Raw genomic sequence first — 17,753 nt, 5'->3', positions numbered from 1 at the left:
AAAACGGAAACAGTCCATTTCATGGCGTTCTAGCTCTGGTGGCACGTCGACGAAAAGTCAACAGATATAAACCAACAAAAAAAAGATTCATTGCCGGCGGCTACATTTCCAACTGCACAATATATAGGAAAAACTAACTTAATCCACCTATGTGGTTGGAGCCTTCCTCACAACAATGGCTGTACACAAGTTTCATCTATTTTTTAGATCCGGCTTCCAAAAAGTACATCGATATCACTTAAGGGGCCATATCTCGAGATAGGGTTGCCAGATCTTCAATGTTTTAGACTCGTTGGAAAGGTATTTTGATAACCTAACCAACAATGGGTCGGATGGTGGATCCGGACATAGTTTACATACATTTAAGTGAGATCCGGCTTCAAAAAAGTATATCAATATCACTTAAGTGGCCATATCTCGAGACAGGGTTGCCAGATCTTCAATGTTTTGGACTCGTTGGAAAGGTCTTTTGATAACCTAACCAACAATGGGTCGGATGATGGACCCGGACATAGTTTACATACAGTTAAGTGAGATCCAAATATATGTGAAAACACATTTTTATACATAACTTTTGAACTACTTATCGAAACTTCAATCTGTATAAAACTCGATCTATGGGACCCTAAACCAAGTCGAATGCAACAAGTTCGGGTCAAATCGGTTCAGCCAGTGCTGAGAAACATGAGCTAGTTTGTTGGTCACATACATACATACACACACACATACACACACATACACACACACATACACATACACACAGACATTTGTTCAGTTTTCGATTCTGAGTCGATATGTATACATGAAGGTGGGTCTACGACGTTTTTATACGAAGTTCATTTTTAGAGCAGGATTATAGCCTTACCTCAGTGAGGAAGGCAAAAGATTTAAAAGATGAGAAATGTGAATGCTCCTCTTTTTTAAGAGGATAAGGGAAATTTTCCAAAAAGGTTTTTGTTTATGAAACTCCCTCTCATTTTTCCTTCTGCGAGAAATTCCGATACATTCGAAGAGAAAACAAACAATTCAATAATTCCAACCATGTTTGGTAAATCATCGATTTTATTTCCGCTTCCCGGAGTGGCCAACAACCACCGCAGAAGCAGCAGTGTTTCGTGAAAATCGAATTACGACGTCGGTATTTGTATCCAAAAGCATCTGTCCCGGGGTTCCGTTCCGTTTCCGACCGGGGTTTCACATTCCACCCACGTTCCACGACCTTTCCCCCCTGTCACCTCACACCCCCCCCTTTCAGCAATCCTTTTTCCCAGCTATTTTCCGACATAATGCGACTAGCTTATGAACTGGAACGTTTAACTCAATTTGACCGCATCGGGCTCTCCCCTTTCGACCGACGTATGTGTGTCTACACGTGTGTGTATGTGTGCCCGAGCAAGTGTTATCATCATTTCGTTTAACTTTGCTCGTTCAAACGAGGCGAACCGTTTGGCGCTTTGAACCTTCCTCCCCCCTTCCCTTTCCCTTTGGTTTCACACCAATCGGAAACCCCCCTCGTTTTTACGGAAGAAGGGATGATGGCAGCACTGCAGAAAGGATCGAATAGCGCTGGCAACAAATCCGACATAAAAGAGGAGATATTTCCACTAAGTTGGTTTAACAGTAGATAGCTTAATTCATATTTGAAAATGGCTAAAATTCCAGGAAAGAATAAGAAATCAAACTTTACGAAGTAATTCTGAGGAGCGATAATCCCTTTTCAAATGTTAATCCACCCCTCTAAAAGGTGAGAAGGAAGGTTCAATTTTTGCGCTCCGTTTACACCCCTGAATTTTACAGTGAAGGTTGCTTCGGGTCAGACATGGGTCCAGGTGATGCCCATCGTAACCCTTTTCGTGTTCTGTTCATGGTCCATGGAAAATGGACCACAATAGACGAGCTGACCCTTCCACCTTCTAGTACTCTTCGCTTTACTCGTACACGATTCTTTTCAATTAGTTGAATCAGATGAAATTGGTATCATTTGGCGGCAAGCTTTTTTATTTTGTCCTGATTGGAAACCGTAGAAGGAAAGTGATTTTCTTTTCAAGAAATTTCTCAACAAAAGAAACTTTGCGTGAAAAGAGCAAATTACAGCAAAATACCACCAAATCAACGGCCTAATTCATTAACCATCACCGCTTTAGTAGCTTAATTCCCAAGAACCAACAACAAAGCACTAAATCAATTCCGAGCAAACTTGCCAACCCCAATGAACCCTGCTCCCAAAGGGAGACCCACCTACCGTAAAACATAAACCACCTTTCCTCCCCCAACCAAGCAGAACCAAGCGCGTGCAGCAGCAGAGGTACGACAAATTATTCAGTTAATCTACCCCTAAATATTACCTTTTTAACACGTTCTCATTTATGCTTCCCGCGGGAGAAAAACTCATTTAATATTCTCGCCTCTGTTTGAAATATTTACACACCCATCAGAAGGACGGGGGATCTCACCTTCTCACTCTCTGAAAGCTGCGACGACGACGACAACAGCAAAAGTGTCGAGCCGGGCACCAACTTTAGCCTCCAGAGAGGGGTCGGTTGGTTGAGCCGCAACCACCATGAGCAACAGACGAGGTCGTTTTTCCGGAAAATTCGTTCCGACTCCCCTTTTTCCCCATTCCTTGGTGGTTGGTTGGTTCCACTTCTGATGTCAATCTTTTTGATAAATTTTGAAAAAAAAACGAAAATGCTTACAAAACCAAGCAAGCTTTTACGCAAAAGCCGGCTACGAAATTATGAGAAACCTTTGTGGTTTTTTGGTTTTCACTTTTGAGAACGAAATTTTTGATAAATAAAAAAAAACATTCAAATTATCATTATCCTATTTTTTAAAGTTTACTCGGTGAATTCGGAGACTTGGTATTATTTATCAAATTTGTCAATATTAAAAAAAATATATCTATAAAACGGGGGAAAATGTAACAGAATCATGTCAAAAAATGTATTTTTAATAAACCAAGCTTCTATCCTATACGATTAAGCCGGCTACGAAATTATGGACGAATTATGTAGTTTTTTGGCTCCACAATCATTACGAGAGTTTTGAAAAATTCTAAAAAAGGAAAAAAATATAGCAAATTCAAATAAAAACAAACATTTGTAATACATCAAGTTCTCAGCAAAAGTCGGCAACGAAACTATGAGAAAATTGTGTGGTTGTTTGGTTCCACTTTCGATGACGACATTTTTAGTAAATTTCGAAAAAGAAAAAAATATAGCAATATCAAATTTAAAAAAAACAATAAACCGAGCTTCTAACCTAAAATTAAGGGGAAATCTTTTAGTTGATTGGTTCCACTCGTGATGACGAGATTTTTAATAAATTTAAAAAAAAGGTAAAAAAAATAATAACAAAAAGTTGGGACAATTACGAAACTTTTTATAACTAACCAAATTTCACTCAATTTCAGTTTCAATAAATTAAGACACTATAAAACTTTTAGAAAATTTGTGCCGATATGAAAGTTCATCAAAAAAAAAAAATTGGGCCGGATACGAAATTATTGAAAAATCTTTAAATGATCCATTATTGATTTTTTTTCATTTTTCCAGGATAAACAAATACTGTTTTTTAGTGACAAAGTTTTGATTTTATTTTACCTAATTTTATTGAGCATTTTTTTTTACCACAGATGAAATCAATATTTAACTTTATAAAATCATTATTGAGGAATTCGAGAAGGGATTTTCTGATAGATTTGGTATCTTCGGACACGGTAATTAGAAGGAATTCTTAGGAAAAAGATACACGGGAAAATAATAGTTTGTTTTGACTTTTTATTATTAAAAATTGAAATAATTTTTTTTGTATGTTTTTGGGTTACTAAAAGGCATCCTAGGATGGTGCAATTCTTTCACCGAAGATATGAATTTTGAAAAAAAATAATGTAAATATATTGATCCTTGCACTGTATTTTGGATTTGGTCCGCACTTTTCTCTCGCACTTTTGACAACAAAATTTCCAAAAACTAGGCAACCAGCAGTTGTTTATTTACATTTCCAGTCGCAGTTTCCACCAAACTGGACAAACGCACTTTAAAATTGCGATTGACCGGTGAGCAACATCGGCTCGCTTTGATCATTTTTTGAGAAAATTAAAATTTCCCAAGCCAGTTTGACAAGTCGCAATAGTGCGATCGATAGCAATAATTTAGTGCGAAGTCCAAGTTAGTGAGAATTGCGCAATAAGTGATTTTTAATAAAAACCGTGATTTTGAAAAAAAAGATCTATGAAAAAAAAAATTACAGTCAAACAAAATTTCTAAAATTGCTGAGATACAGTCTCTTATAGTTTAAATTTTGCAAAAAATGAGTTTTTCTCAGTGTTAGTTATCAGTTTTCAATTCGCAATGTTTCGAAAACTTTTGATTTAATTCACGTCATTGAAAAAATCTGCTTTTACTTTAATAAAAATTATTGCTAAATTTTCGAATCAACGGAAACCGTTTGAAAGAGCCAAAACACTTATCTTTACAGTTTGAACATTTTTAGCTTGATTTTAAAATTTAGAATTTATTTTTAGTAAAAAAGAATAGACAAATTGCCAGAAAAAAAATTATATACTGAAAATTGAAATAATAGTTCGCTAGATATTAGATACTGAGAAAAACTCATCTTCATCCCTATACTGCCAAAAGTTTTTTTATTTTTCCCGTGTTCAAGAGGTCATTTTGAACAACTTTTGTTTTACGAAAAACTTTACTTCTCTTGTGTTATGTTTTTCTTGTATTATTTTTAGTTTTTTACTTGCATTTATCTTGTTTAGTTTATCTTTCTTTTGGTAGTATTTGGCCTATTCTACCACCTCCTATTTGCCTTTCTAATTTTTGCTCTAGAATGCACCATTATCATATAAATCGTATAAACACTGCCAAAGTTGACTCCTAAAACGATGACATTTTTAAAAACTTTGGCAAAGCCACATAAAACAAGTAATACTTCCAACCGTAGAATTTTCTAATATTTCAAGAGTTTTTTTTTCAATTGCTTTTTAAGGATCAAAAATTGGTTGAAAAATGAAATTTTGACAATTTTTTAAATCAAAACCCGTCTAGAGATGGTGTAGAGGAGGGGAGGATGTAGCTCAGCAACCAGCAGTCCTATCAACAAAGAAAAAAGAAAATTGTAAAAAAATGTCCAATCTCTTTAAAAATATTTTGACATATGGAAAATGCTAACAACATTTCATCCAACTCAAAAATAGAAAATTTCAATTTTTTATAGAATAGCGATTTTTATTTTTTTTATTATTCAGTTAATATTGGAATACGAATTGGAATTGGAATATCCCGATGATGCTATGAGACGCGGGTTCGATTCCCGCCTTATCCACTGAGCTTCTATCGGATGGTGAAGTAAAACGTCGGTCCCGGTTTCTCCTGTCTCGTCAGAGGCGCTGGAGCAGAAATCCCACGTTAGAGGAAGGCCATGCCCGGGGGGCGTAGTGCCAATAGTTTCGTTTTTTTTTTTTTTGGAATACGTATTTTTTCGCTACAAAACATAACCTGCATTTTTTCCTTATTTTCTCAAAAGAACTACATTTTGTTTGAAGCCAAGTGAATTGCGATGGATTCCACCCGGAACAAAAATTCCAACAAAGTGGGAAGACTTCCGGGGGGGAAAAGAGAAAACTTTTAATATGCTTTCTGTATGTTGCTCGAATGGTGCAAAGCGATTCGTACAAACACACAAAGGGAAATTAAAACCATAATACGAACACCATAGGCGAGACGACATCCAAGAGCAACAAACAAAAGAGAAAAAAAAGGTTAAAATGAAGCAAAATGTGTTTTTCGTTCAACCGAACAACCCCTTTTCTATCCACCACCCCAAAAAGTCCCCTCAAATCCCTTTCCAGGACTTGTCTCTCCATGTTTTCGACCTTTCTCTCTCTGCGAGCTGAACTGCTGCTTGCCGAATGATACTCGCGCGTGAACTCCATAATTTGGCCAACCATCCATCCAAACACCACTTTCCCCAAACTTCAAACCCCCCCTTCAAAGGGACGAACACAAAGGAGGGTGCACCAATACAAGCGCACATCTCACACACAGACCCCTCTCGCAAACTCTCGGAAACATAGCGCGACCATTTCGTGTTGTGGTTTTTCTTTCAATTTATGGTAATTTGTATGTTCTAGATAATTTGCGCAAACTCTTCACACCGTTCACCGTTTTCTCACACTCTCACTACTTGCTCTCTCTCGAAGGACTACAACGTCACATAAAATATGTATCCTGCCAACGCCAGTGCCCGGTTGCTTTCTCTTTCCTGTGCTGCTCTCTTTTCCTCCTGAGTTTGAGATAGTCTGGGTTTTGAACGTAACCCACACCACCCCATATTTCAGTCAAACAGAACAAATTCTGGGATAGGAAAGTGAAAGGGGGGGACGGGGGGTCAAGTCGACAAAAGCGCACCGACACTACTTTCTTTCTTTTTACAGTTTATGAGCTTTCAGGGGGGAAATTTATCGCTTGACACAGTGGGTTCAGTGCGAAAATAGCATTTGAAACAATTTGGTGGAGACGCATGGTGAAATTGTGACGTTTAATAAGCCCATTTTCTTTGAACAAAAATAAATAAATTTAGTTTAAACAGCTGAAGATTTTTTTCAAACGAATTAAACGAATGTTACGTTTGAAGGCCGGCTAGGAAACTATGAGAAAGTGTAATCTGTATCAGATTTGACCCATCGATTTTGACAACACCGCACAGTGAGCGAAATGGAACCCAAATTCGGACTTAATTGAACGCGGCTGGTTCCGTGGTATGAAAAGTAGTGTTTCTTATGTAAACAAATTCGGGGAATCGATTGGTTTCATCCACCGCACGAAGCGGTAAATGATCCATTTTGCCCAATCCCCCATTTTTTACATTTTTTGTTGAAAATCGGTCTGTATTTAGAGCGGAGGCTTTATGCGGCCAGAAATACAGTAAAAATAACCACTTGCACCGCAAAAATCATCTAGAGTCCATTTAACCCCAATTCCACTATAAAAGCATTTTTGACCGTTTTCAAATGTTAGGTCAGATGTTTAAAATCTGAAAATATTTTTATCGTAAACATCAGACAATTTTACAAACGAATGACGATTTGCACTTGATAGTTTGACACATTTATGTTGATATAAAAATTAAACTAAATAAAAAGATTGAAGAATCAATTTCGGGCCAATTTTCCCAAACACAGAATAAACTGCCTTTTACATAATTTTTATTTTTATCAACATAAATGTGTCAAACTATGAAGTGTAAATCGTCATTCTTATGTAAAATTGTCTGATCTTTACGTTAAAAATATTTTTAGATTTTTTAAATCTGACCTAACATTTGAAAACGGCAAAAAAATAGCGAAATTGGGGTTGAATGGACCCTGGATGATTTTTGCGGTGCAAGTGGTTATTTTTCCTGAATTTCTGGGGAATTGGGGCCGTTTCGTGCGGTGGATGAAACCATCACCAATCGATTTCCCGGATTTTTTACATAAGAAACACTTATGTTCATACCAGGAAATTAGCATATTTTGGTAACAACTCGATTTTTTTATCCGATTTTTTGCTGTGCAGATGATGTCTTTTTTTTAAATGGGATTTTTTAAGGTATCGAAAATTCACCCGAAAATCAGTCTTCCCGAAACGCGCGCACGCTGTACACTGCCGTTCTACGCATAATTGTCCCATGTCAGTTTTGGACGATTTTGACTTTATGACATTTTTAAGTTTAGTTTGATGTGTACTTTAAGAAAAACACATAAAATCTGGTACTTTGTTCGGAAACTCATTAAAAACAACATCAAGTCTGTTTGTCCCATCGTTAAACTTCTACGCATAATTGTCCCACCAAGTATTTTCTTACACGGAATCATTAGTTTTACTAAGCATTATGTCTTGTTTACCTGTTGTATAGCAAGAGAATCACAAATAAGGGTTATAAACTGATAACTGGGGCGATTAGGGACACATAGGGCGAATAGGAACCCACGGGACAATTATGCGTAGAAACACAGAAATCGATCGAAAAATTTCAATCGCGTTTTTCTCAGTTGCACTTTTTTGAACATGGGACAATTATGCGTAGAACGGCAGTACACGCCGTACAAGTTTTCAGTGCAGATGAACCTCAAACACACCAGGCTGCCATGTTCGAGTTCTCCCCGCACGGCGCACTCAAGTTTACACGCGGTGTAAACACGGGGTGCACACCTCGGGTACAACGCCGTGCGAGCGAAGAGCGTGTAAAGAGACGAAAAAATGACTGCTTCTCACTCTCTCTGAGGCAAACACTGTAGTGTGACTGCAGCGGAGAATGAAACACCGCTTTACAGCAGAGGGAGCGTGAGGGAACTATTTTTGTCTCTTTTCTGCGTCGTCGGCTTGCACGGGGTTTGTACCCGGGGTGCAAGGTTCGGTTTTAAACTCGAGGTTCGTGTGCGCGTACAGACTGTACACGGCAGAGTTTAGGTTTGCTTGTACGCGTGCACACGCGGTGCTGGTGTTTGATCGAGTACAGAAAACAGAGAACGCGGTTGAACGCGGTGCACGGGGATCACTGCTGAAAATGCATTCAAAAATCATTTTTGGATTTGACATTGAATTTGGAAACAAAAAGTATCTTGTGAATTTTTGATAAAATGCACTGTTTCGAGTTAAAGCCACTTCAGAATTAAAAATGATGCGAAAAATTATATTTCGGTGATATTCGGTCCCCATTTTTTAATTGATGCTATTTTGAAAATATTGATCCGTATTTTTTTCCACATTTAAAAATAAACATTTTTGATTAATTTTCAAAAATATTTCACCCACAGTGCCACACTCTCTCAACTCCCACCGCCGCCGACGCGGCAAAGCCAGTCCAGAGGCCATGAGCTTGCTCAATTTTTCACTATATTAGGTGGCATGGTGTCACGGTGCGAACAAGAGCAACTCCGGCTGCCATATCGGAACAAGTGTATCACAGGCAGGGTATCACACACAGCGACCAAGTTCCCCGGCTAGCCCAGTCAGTGTTGGTTTGGTGAAACCGAGAGAGAGAGTGAGCGAGAGAGAATTAGCGAGATCACTTCTCCTTCCAGGAAGTGGGTCCCTTTTTGACTGTGACTGAGAGATCCTTAACTTTTCAGGTTGTCGTGTTTATTTTAATTTTGTATGAAATTACACAAAGTTTTCGCCTCTGGTTCTCCCATCCCACACACCTTGCCCACATTTTATCGCTGAGTCTACCTGCTGCTCTGGAATGTGTATTAAGGGGCCACCACACCAACCGTGTAAGGGGAAAAGTTGTTTCACACTTTTTCCGCAAATTCAGCTAAATGGTTCACTAAAATTGAACGCGCTGGGCGAAAAAAAAAACAAAATGGAAGAGAGATTTGTGTTTCGCGTGTGATGGAGAGGCGAAAAAGTTTGATAAGGTGAATAGAGTTTATAAACTGTGCGGTTGACGTGCTTAAGAAGGGGATGCTTGGGGAGACGATTTTGGGAGGGGGAACAACAGATCAATATTTGTCTCCACTCTTTTTTTCGGTGTGGTGAAGTGTTCTTGAATTTGATTTATTCAGCATATTTTATGTCAAAAACTGAGAGCCACAGCAGATTGGCGTGGTATCTTGAAAAGTAATTTAGGTAGAACGAACTTTTTTTTCTAAAATTGCTAAAATAAATTTAGTTTTTTTAGAACTGAAAGTAAAATGAAAATTAAGTAGATCAAAATAACAAACTTCATAAAATGCCTTAAACTACCAATAGAAAAAAAAAACAAACTAAACAAGATAAATACATATAAAAAACATCAAACATGAATGAAGCAATGAAGAATAATATAAAACAAACTAAAAAATTTGGAAGTATAGGGGTGAGAAAAAAATAATATGGCAGTGTTGCCAAGTTAAAAATAATAATAATAATTTGGAAAACTTTAAAATCTTGGCAGAAAATAGTTAAATATTTCATTCAAAATCTGATTTCAAATAAAAAAAATAGTTAAAAACAAAATTTTACATAATGAACGTTTAGTAAAAAAATTAGCATTTTTAACACTGAATTTTCAAATACCGATATCTCAGCAACTATGAATCTATTTTTCAATTAATTTCGTGCTCAAACTCAACCAAGTTCAACGAATCTCCTTTGCGGTTAAATTGAGGCAGTAGGGCTGGCCTGGCATTTTTTCAAAAGGTCACGTGGATTACAGATTTGTTCTTATTTTTGATAAAGGAGCAATTCTCCCCCAATTCCGGAAATGGATTTAATTTGTATTTTGTTAGATTGGCTTAATCTTTGTGGGGGGCTTTCCCTTTGTTTTGACCGAAGAAGCTATTTGTGTCATTGATTCACCCCATACAAGTCCCCATACAATTTTGGCAGATGTCTATAGAAAAATGGTACGTAAATTTTCGAAAATCTGTATCTTTTGAAGCTTTTTTCTGATCGATTTGGTGTCTTGAGCAAAGTTGTAGATATCGATAATGACTATTCAGAAAATAGTGACACTGAAAAAAATAGTTTTAATTAACTATTTTATTCAAAAATATAGGTATTTTTCAAAATCCGTACTAGTACTTATAATTATAATATTTTTTTTTTTAAAGGACAAAAACCGCAACATTTGTGCCTTAGAAATGTACGACAAACATGTTGCCTATCTTGAAAACAAAAAGATCGGAGAAAATACAAACATATGATTTTTTTTTTGTATTTATAAAAATGATGTCTATCTTTGCCCATTTCGGAAAAAAATCGAAAAGCTGAAAAAATCTTTATTATTTTCGTTTAAAATCCAACAAATTGAAAAGAAAAATCCATTTTTTCCATTTTCGTAATATGACTTTTCAGATTGCAATCTTAAATAATGTTTAACGATTTTGCAAACGTAACATCCTAGAGCAGAACTGTTAAATTTTAATAAACACTAATTGAATTGAATAGTTGAATGTTCAACGATTCAAGAGATCACAGCTTCCAATGATGTCATAAAACAACAATATAAAATGTAACTGATCAAAGCTTAATGGCTGGTAACCTGGCTTAACCAGCAGTAAAGTAGCAGCTTTGTCACGCAAATAACCCGATTGCGTCACACCAGACTAGTCAGTCAGCCCGACTAGTAGTGGCTGGAGTATCAGCTATAAAAAGAAATACAACTCTCACCCTTGACCACGGGATTTCGCGACGTAAATTGAATATAGACAACAATCATAAATTCGTCACATCTACAACAATCTCGTCGTCGTCGACCGGCGGGACAGTTTTACAGCCCATTAACCTTTGGCGCCGTTTTGGTCATCAACAATGTATTAAAATATTGCAAAAAACAAAGTAAAGGATTAGCTACTTACGTGAATCGCGCTGCTTATCGCTACTGACTTGCTTTGGAGAACAGTTCTTCTTATTTGGTATTGGACGTAGGCCTACTTGAGACTGCAAAAGGTGATAGTTGATTTTTTCGAGAAAAGAGCAGAACGTGAGAATTAGTTCGCACCCTCCGTCTTCGCAAGCGTCACTTACATTTTTACTAACTTTATCGGTCCGTTCCCCGCTCGGCAGGCGGGCGACTGACACTTCCGGACTGTCCTCCGGCGGCGGCGGCTGCGCGACCCAGTTGTACTCCCGCTTCTCGATCGCCACTCCCCACCGATCGTACTCGGCCGATTGTTGCCTGCAATAATCGCGCAATTAAACCACAATTCTACACGATGTTCCGATCCAGCCAGACTCACCTCAACCCTTCGTAGCAATCCAGACAGACCACTGCGTAGTCGCCGTTCTCCAGCAGCAGTCCGTCACTTTTCCGGTTCGCCACGAAGGGATACTCCCGGATGGGCAACGCCCGCACCCGCTTCCGGTAGGTCGTGATCCCGCACAGGTGGCAGCAGTAGTCGTGGAAGTTGTACTCCCGGCTGCCCGGGGGCACCGTGTTTTGAGCGTCGTATCTAGGGAAGGATAATTTTAAGTAGAGATTTTTTGTACAAAATCGGCTGATTTCATGACATTTTATTTTTTTGCATGTAAGCATTCGAAAATCAGTGTCTCAATATTTTTTTAACCTTAATTTTAGGATGAAAATAAACTTTTTTATGCTTGTTTCTATTTACGAATCAGATAAATTTATCACCAGAAAATGGGATCTAAAGGGTCCTCGAGCAAAAAAAACACCCAAAAAATTCACCAAAAGAAAAAGTGTCTATTTCATATGTTAAGCTACGATACCCAAAGCGTTCTCAATCTCAGATATCCCCTAAAAGCTCCAGGTCGAATCTGGTTGATATCTGGATGGAACACTTTTTTATTTGAGTTTGAAAATCGTGCAATTTTTTCACTAAAATGCTTTAACTCCCTGCATATTTAATCAATTTTGATGCTTTACTCTTCATTTTGTTGCAATGTTAGGCAATTTAGGTTCATTTTGAATTTCGAAATTTATTTGAATTTCGCCTTTGTTACAGCCTTTTTTTAAGATTTTTGACGTTTTTGAACCTTTAAGCTCATATTTGGCCCAGATGCTAATTTTATATGTCTAAATTTGAAAATTTCCGGCAGATTGGCGAGGTTGCATCGACATGGGTCAAAAAATATTTAAAATTCTTGGATTGTAAAATTCAAAAAATATTTAATGCCGTCATTTAAGCCATCATCTAAGATTACAGGAAATCATATATCGAATATATTCGGAGCATTAGAATTAAGCATCTGTGTCAATTTTTAGCAATATTGGTTAAGATTAATCCAATGACACTCGAGCTTGAAGCTGACGAAAAAAAAAACATTTTCAAGCAAAAAATACTTTTTTAAGTCACTAATAACTAATCAGGATTGAGTTTTATAGCTTTAATATGTTCGAAAAAGTTTTAAAGCATTTCATTTTAAATAAGAATTTCACCTTTGGGATTATTTGAATGGAAGTAGTGCACCCTGCAGACAAAACCGTAAGAAAATTTGGTATTTCATACATTTTTTTCATACAAACTTCACCTTCAAGTATGGGTAGTCAACATTTGCTAATATTTGACCGAGAGACCTAAAATCGCTCAAGGAACAATATTAAGCTTGTGGAGTGATGTGATGTGATCACCCTGGTTTTCACGTAACTTCAACATGATTTATTTTTTGAGTGTATCCATGATCTTGAATATTCTTCAGTTCTACATCTTACATTCCTTGAAGGAAGACAAAAAAGAAATCAAGACTCCCTAAATTAAAAGCAAAAATCAAAAAAATCAAATTATTCGCTCTACAGCTTTGCCTTGGCGTTCTCGATTGCGAGATTCCTACTCGAAACTAGGTGTCCGTAGGCTTGATTGTTGAGGCAATTGCAAACCTCTTTTTACACCTTAGCTTCCATCCACCCCGGGATTCGAACTGACGACCTTTGGATTGTTAGTCCAACTGCCTACCAGCGACTCCACCGAGGCAGGACCCAGGGAGACGACTCCTACACCTGGACTGAGCTAACGACCTAACACCTCTAGGTTAGACCGGGGCCAACATTTACTTCCCCATCCGACGGAAGGCGTGATCAGACAAATCTCGTCTCAAAATTTGCCACCGAGACCTTCTGGGATCAAACCCAGGCCGACTGGGTGAGAGGCAACCACGCTTACCCCTACACCACGGTCCCGGTTAAAAGCAAAATAAACTTTTTTTGTTGAATCATGAATATCTTAAGCATTACAAGGAGAAAAATCCCCCTACACAATCCCCCTTCCCTTCCCACGCCTTGTCCTTAACATCAATCCCTTCCCTACTAACCCCGAGTAGGCCGCGGGTAATCGGCTCCCCTCCCACTAACATTTACACACAAGATCCTCTGTAATTATTAAGTCAAATGTAATTACAAAAGCCGACTCGGTCCTAACCAGGTCCCAGTACCGAAAAGGACCTAATAAAAATAATTTTATGAAAAAAAAGGAGAAAAATCACTTCCAAAAATCGCGAACAAGTGTTCATGAGATTCGGAACCAAATTTCAATTCGGCGAACGTAGATTTGGGTGTATTCCACATTTTTTTTTTGAATTCTGAGGAAAATTAAATAAAATCTGACCATTGTCCCTTTCACTCATATTTACAAGCATTTCTGAGTAGGTTAGATTTTGACAAAACGAAGTGATCTGAAATGAGGGTGTAGATATAGGCAGTGCATTACGTACTTTATCAACTTCACTCACACGGTCGTTTGACTCACACCAGAATTTCGTTCGCAAAGAATTCGTTCGTTTGACATTCTACCGTAATTCGATCACCTTCCTCATGACTGCATTCAAATGATTGCTGTCACCCCACGGCCTACACTTACTTGCACAAGCGAGAAAGAGAACGGCAAAGAGAGAAAGAGCATGTGCCGTCGTGTCGCCCGGGCCGTTTCTGGTGTTGAGCTCGGGATTCTTTCGTGTCAACTTCGTGTGTGTCAGCTGACGGACGCATTCAAATGACCGCCTGGCGCTGTCAGTGAACATTAAAATTTAACGATTGATGATGATAGCTGACTCCGGGCTCTGTCGAATATCAGGTAATCACTTTTGGTGACTGATTCTTTTTTTCAATCCTTGATTCTAAGCTACAAATTGAATAGCGGAATTGTCTTGTTCCTCATTTCATTAGGAACATTTGGCAGTTGTTTTTTTGTGAAAATTTTAAAATTAATGCCAGTGATGAAAACTTGTTAAAAGTGAATCCAAATCTCGAATCAGACAACGTAAGACATCTTCATTAAAAAATAACTGATAACTGAGACCAGATGTAATAACTGGACGTTGCTTTAAACGAAATAAGTTAGTATTGAGAGGAAATTGAGGATGGTTTGGAGAAATTTGGTGTGATCAAACCATTGATTTTGTGTTTATATAAGCGCTGATTACTTTTTTGGCTTTTGAGATTGAAAGGTTAATGAAAGGACGAGAACTTTGCTGGTGCTTGGTTAATGTTCAGGCGGGCCCGCCAATGCCCAATGACCCCGGAATTGGACCACATGGAGCTCTATCTTTCTTAAATGGGTCATTGAAGGCAGCGCGAGGACGGACACCACCGAATGTCCGTCCTAATGAGATAAACTATATCAGCAAAATAAAGTCTGATACAAATTAAACTTTTCCATCACTTCGTAGCCGGCCTACGGATATTGGATTAGTTGTGCACGCGCACACATGCATTGTTACTTCCTCTACCACCAGGATAAAAAAAAACTCTAGTTTGATAAAAGTGGCCGTTTTTTCAGTAATGGAAAATGTACTGGAGGACTCTGAATATTAGGGTGGTTCAAATTTGACTTATGACCTTCCAAATGGTCTGGGTGTACTGAGCATAAATCTCAAATTGAACTAGACTGAAACTCGAGCTGCCCTAGCATGGGGAAAGTGACTTTTTGAAATATGGCTATTTAGCCCTTTTTGTTCTTAAGCCATTTTTGCGATTCATGCCAACATCATAGGCGTAAACGCAATTTTTTTTTGCGGTAAGTTTGGCATAGATAACATTGCAGTTTTGAGTTCTCTGGAGTTCTGTACTGATCTTTGAGAAAAAAAGAACGAGTTTTGATCTGTTTTAAAACTAATGAAGAATTAATAACTTCAAAGATTCTTGATATTTGAAATCTAACCGATCTTCAAATACTTCAAAGCCAAAATCTGGGAAATCTCGTTTAGCTTCCGAGAAAAAAAATCAAATATTAGAGCCCCTAATTTAGGGGTCATGGTGATTTTTAGTTCCATCAAACTTTCAAAAGTGGTACTTTTGTTTAACAGTATTATTATAATTCATAGAAATTCTAGGCCATATTACGGACATGAAATTCAAATACCTGATCTGATCCAATCCCAATCCAATTTAATCAAACACATTTATGATTTCTGTACATCCGAGAGGCCGGCCAAGCCGTTGCATTGGTCGCAGAGATAGATTATGTGAACGGATCACATTTCACACAATCAACAGGGGAGGAAGAATGCGTGGACATACCGTATCAAACGCTTCGGTTACGGAAGTGAAATTTGTTTTTTAAATTGCACAAACACAGATTTGAGCTTCAAGTAAACACGTATCAAAATTTCAAACATTAAGAGAGTCATAGTGTTACTTACTTCCGCCATTGATTCAACAGCGAGTGATAACAAAATGTACAGACCAACGCCGAGCTGTCTTCGCGCAGCTGTTCCGCGTTGGGAGGTGACTTGTGTTTGGACAGGAAGGGAAAATACGGTCGAGAACCCTAAAATTGAAGGAAGATTGTGTTATTCATCTAAGTATATAAATAAATGTTTCCAGAAACCTCACCTCTTTATTGGCGTATAACAATCTAGCGAAGCTCAGTTCCGAGTGTAGGCCACAGACGAAGCAGTACACCGACGTGCTGGCCACGCTCGAGCCGGCCGGCGTGGTCGGGGGCGTGGCCAGTGCGATCGGCGCCCGGTGCTGCCCGGGGACACCCCCAACACCACCACCCCCGCCACCGCCCCCGCTCGGCGAGACCGCGTTCGGCGTCGGCGACGGAATGATGTACTTGCGGTGCTCGAGCGGCACCCGGTCCGCGTCCATCGTCTCCCACTGGACGGTCAGGTTGTTGACGCAGACCTTGCACGCCAGCACCCGGCCCGGGCCCTGGTCGTTGCTGCCTTTCAGGCAGGGGAAATGCATTGCATGCGAATTCATGTGCTCGGCACTGGTCGACAGCCACTCCATCGATTGGGCGGGGAAGTTATTCTTACAAATGTAACATCTAGGGAAAAATGGGGAGGTTGAGTTTGAGCTACAGATTTCGTATGGAGTGACAACGGAGCAGGGAACTTACGAAAAAACATGACCGTTTTCAACTGGTCCTTGAGAGTGAGGCGGTGTATTTGGTCTTGAATCTCTTCGGAAGTCCTTCTGGTCCCGCAGCGGTCCGGAAGGAGCAGAGGCAGATTCATAAGGCTAAAAGATGCAGGAAGCGATTGTTTTAAATATTTTAATTGGTTTTGGCTAATAAGAGTAATTACCTTAAATCGAACAACCTCGTTTATCACACTTGGCGTCATTTTCGTAGGAGACGGATACCTTTCTTCAACATTGCTTACGGTGCCACCCTCCGACAGATGATGATTCTTCTTATTGCACGTTGAACATATTTGCACCATACCTTAAAAAGGGAAAGAGTAAATTAATTTTACATGCTTTTGATGTAACTTTTCCTAATACAATTAGTTTAAATAAAACAACACAGAAATGGGTGTAAATACCACCTCGCTAACGTTATTTTACTATTTTTATGATGTAAAATTACACAGTTTTTTGTTTAAGGATGTTGACTCAGAAAAATGTGTAATTTTACATCAAAAAGTAAGTAAAATTACATCAGCGAGATATTTTCACAGTAATTTTTTTCACACGTTGATTTAGGTAAAATTACATAAGAAAGAGTTAAATTTACACAATAGAATGAAACCTCAATTACCTTGTGGACTTATCGGACTAGCATTGGCCGGTGCTTTCATCGTTTTGATGAAGGGAAAGTACGGCTCCCGTTCGGCGTTTGGACAGCAGTAGACGAGCCGCAGCTGCGACGACGGGGTGTCGAAGCCGCACGTGTAGCACACGAACGTGGCCGCCCGCTCCTGCGTCGGCTGGCGCTTCCTTATCTGGTACTTGCGTTGACTCTCCGGTACGTATCGAACCTGGGGAGGGGAAAAGAAAAACACACACTCAATTAGATTGGTTATCAAAAGGAAAAAAAAAGCGAAATGACTGGTTCGGCTACGTGTCCAAACAAGCCAAAACCGGATATGGGG

At 38.7% G+C, this 17,753-nt stretch overlaps 1 protein-coding gene across 3 annotated transcripts in view; it reads right to left on the bottom strand.

The window, feature by feature from the left end:
* Positions 1 to 17,753, bottom strand: part of LOC120420630 (uncharacterized) — a 145,148-nt gene that overhangs the window by 57,800 nt on the left and 69,595 nt on the right. For 2 of the 3 annotated variants that reach the window (XM_039583706.2, XM_039583703.2), the window contains exons 5-12: positions 17,420 to 17,639; positions 16,965 to 17,104; positions 16,778 to 16,899; positions 16,264 to 16,705; positions 16,071 to 16,198; positions 11,717 to 11,929; positions 11,505 to 11,655; positions 11,336 to 11,417 (exon numbers count right to left, since the gene is read on the bottom strand). In XM_039583706.2, coding sequence (XP_039439640.1) covers positions 11,336 to 11,417; positions 11,505 to 11,655; positions 11,717 to 11,929; positions 16,071 to 16,198; positions 16,264 to 16,705; positions 16,778 to 16,899; positions 16,965 to 17,104; positions 17,420 to 17,639 — 1,498 coding nt within the window. The remainder of the gene's footprint in view (positions 1 to 11,335; positions 11,418 to 11,504; positions 11,656 to 11,716; positions 11,930 to 16,070; positions 16,199 to 16,263; positions 16,706 to 16,777; positions 16,900 to 16,964; positions 17,105 to 17,419; positions 17,640 to 17,753) is intronic. The other variant, XM_039583705.2, reaches the window with a different exon arrangement.

Source organism: Culex pipiens, chromosome 3 (genome assembly GCF_016801865.2).
Source record: "Culex pipiens pallens isolate TS chromosome 3, TS_CPP_V2, whole genome shotgun sequence".
Lineage (NCBI taxonomy): Eukaryota > Metazoa > Arthropoda > Insecta > Diptera > Culicidae > Culex > Culex pipiens.
Note: the sequence above shows the minus strand (reverse complement) of the source record. Positions and strands in the feature narration are given on the sequence as shown.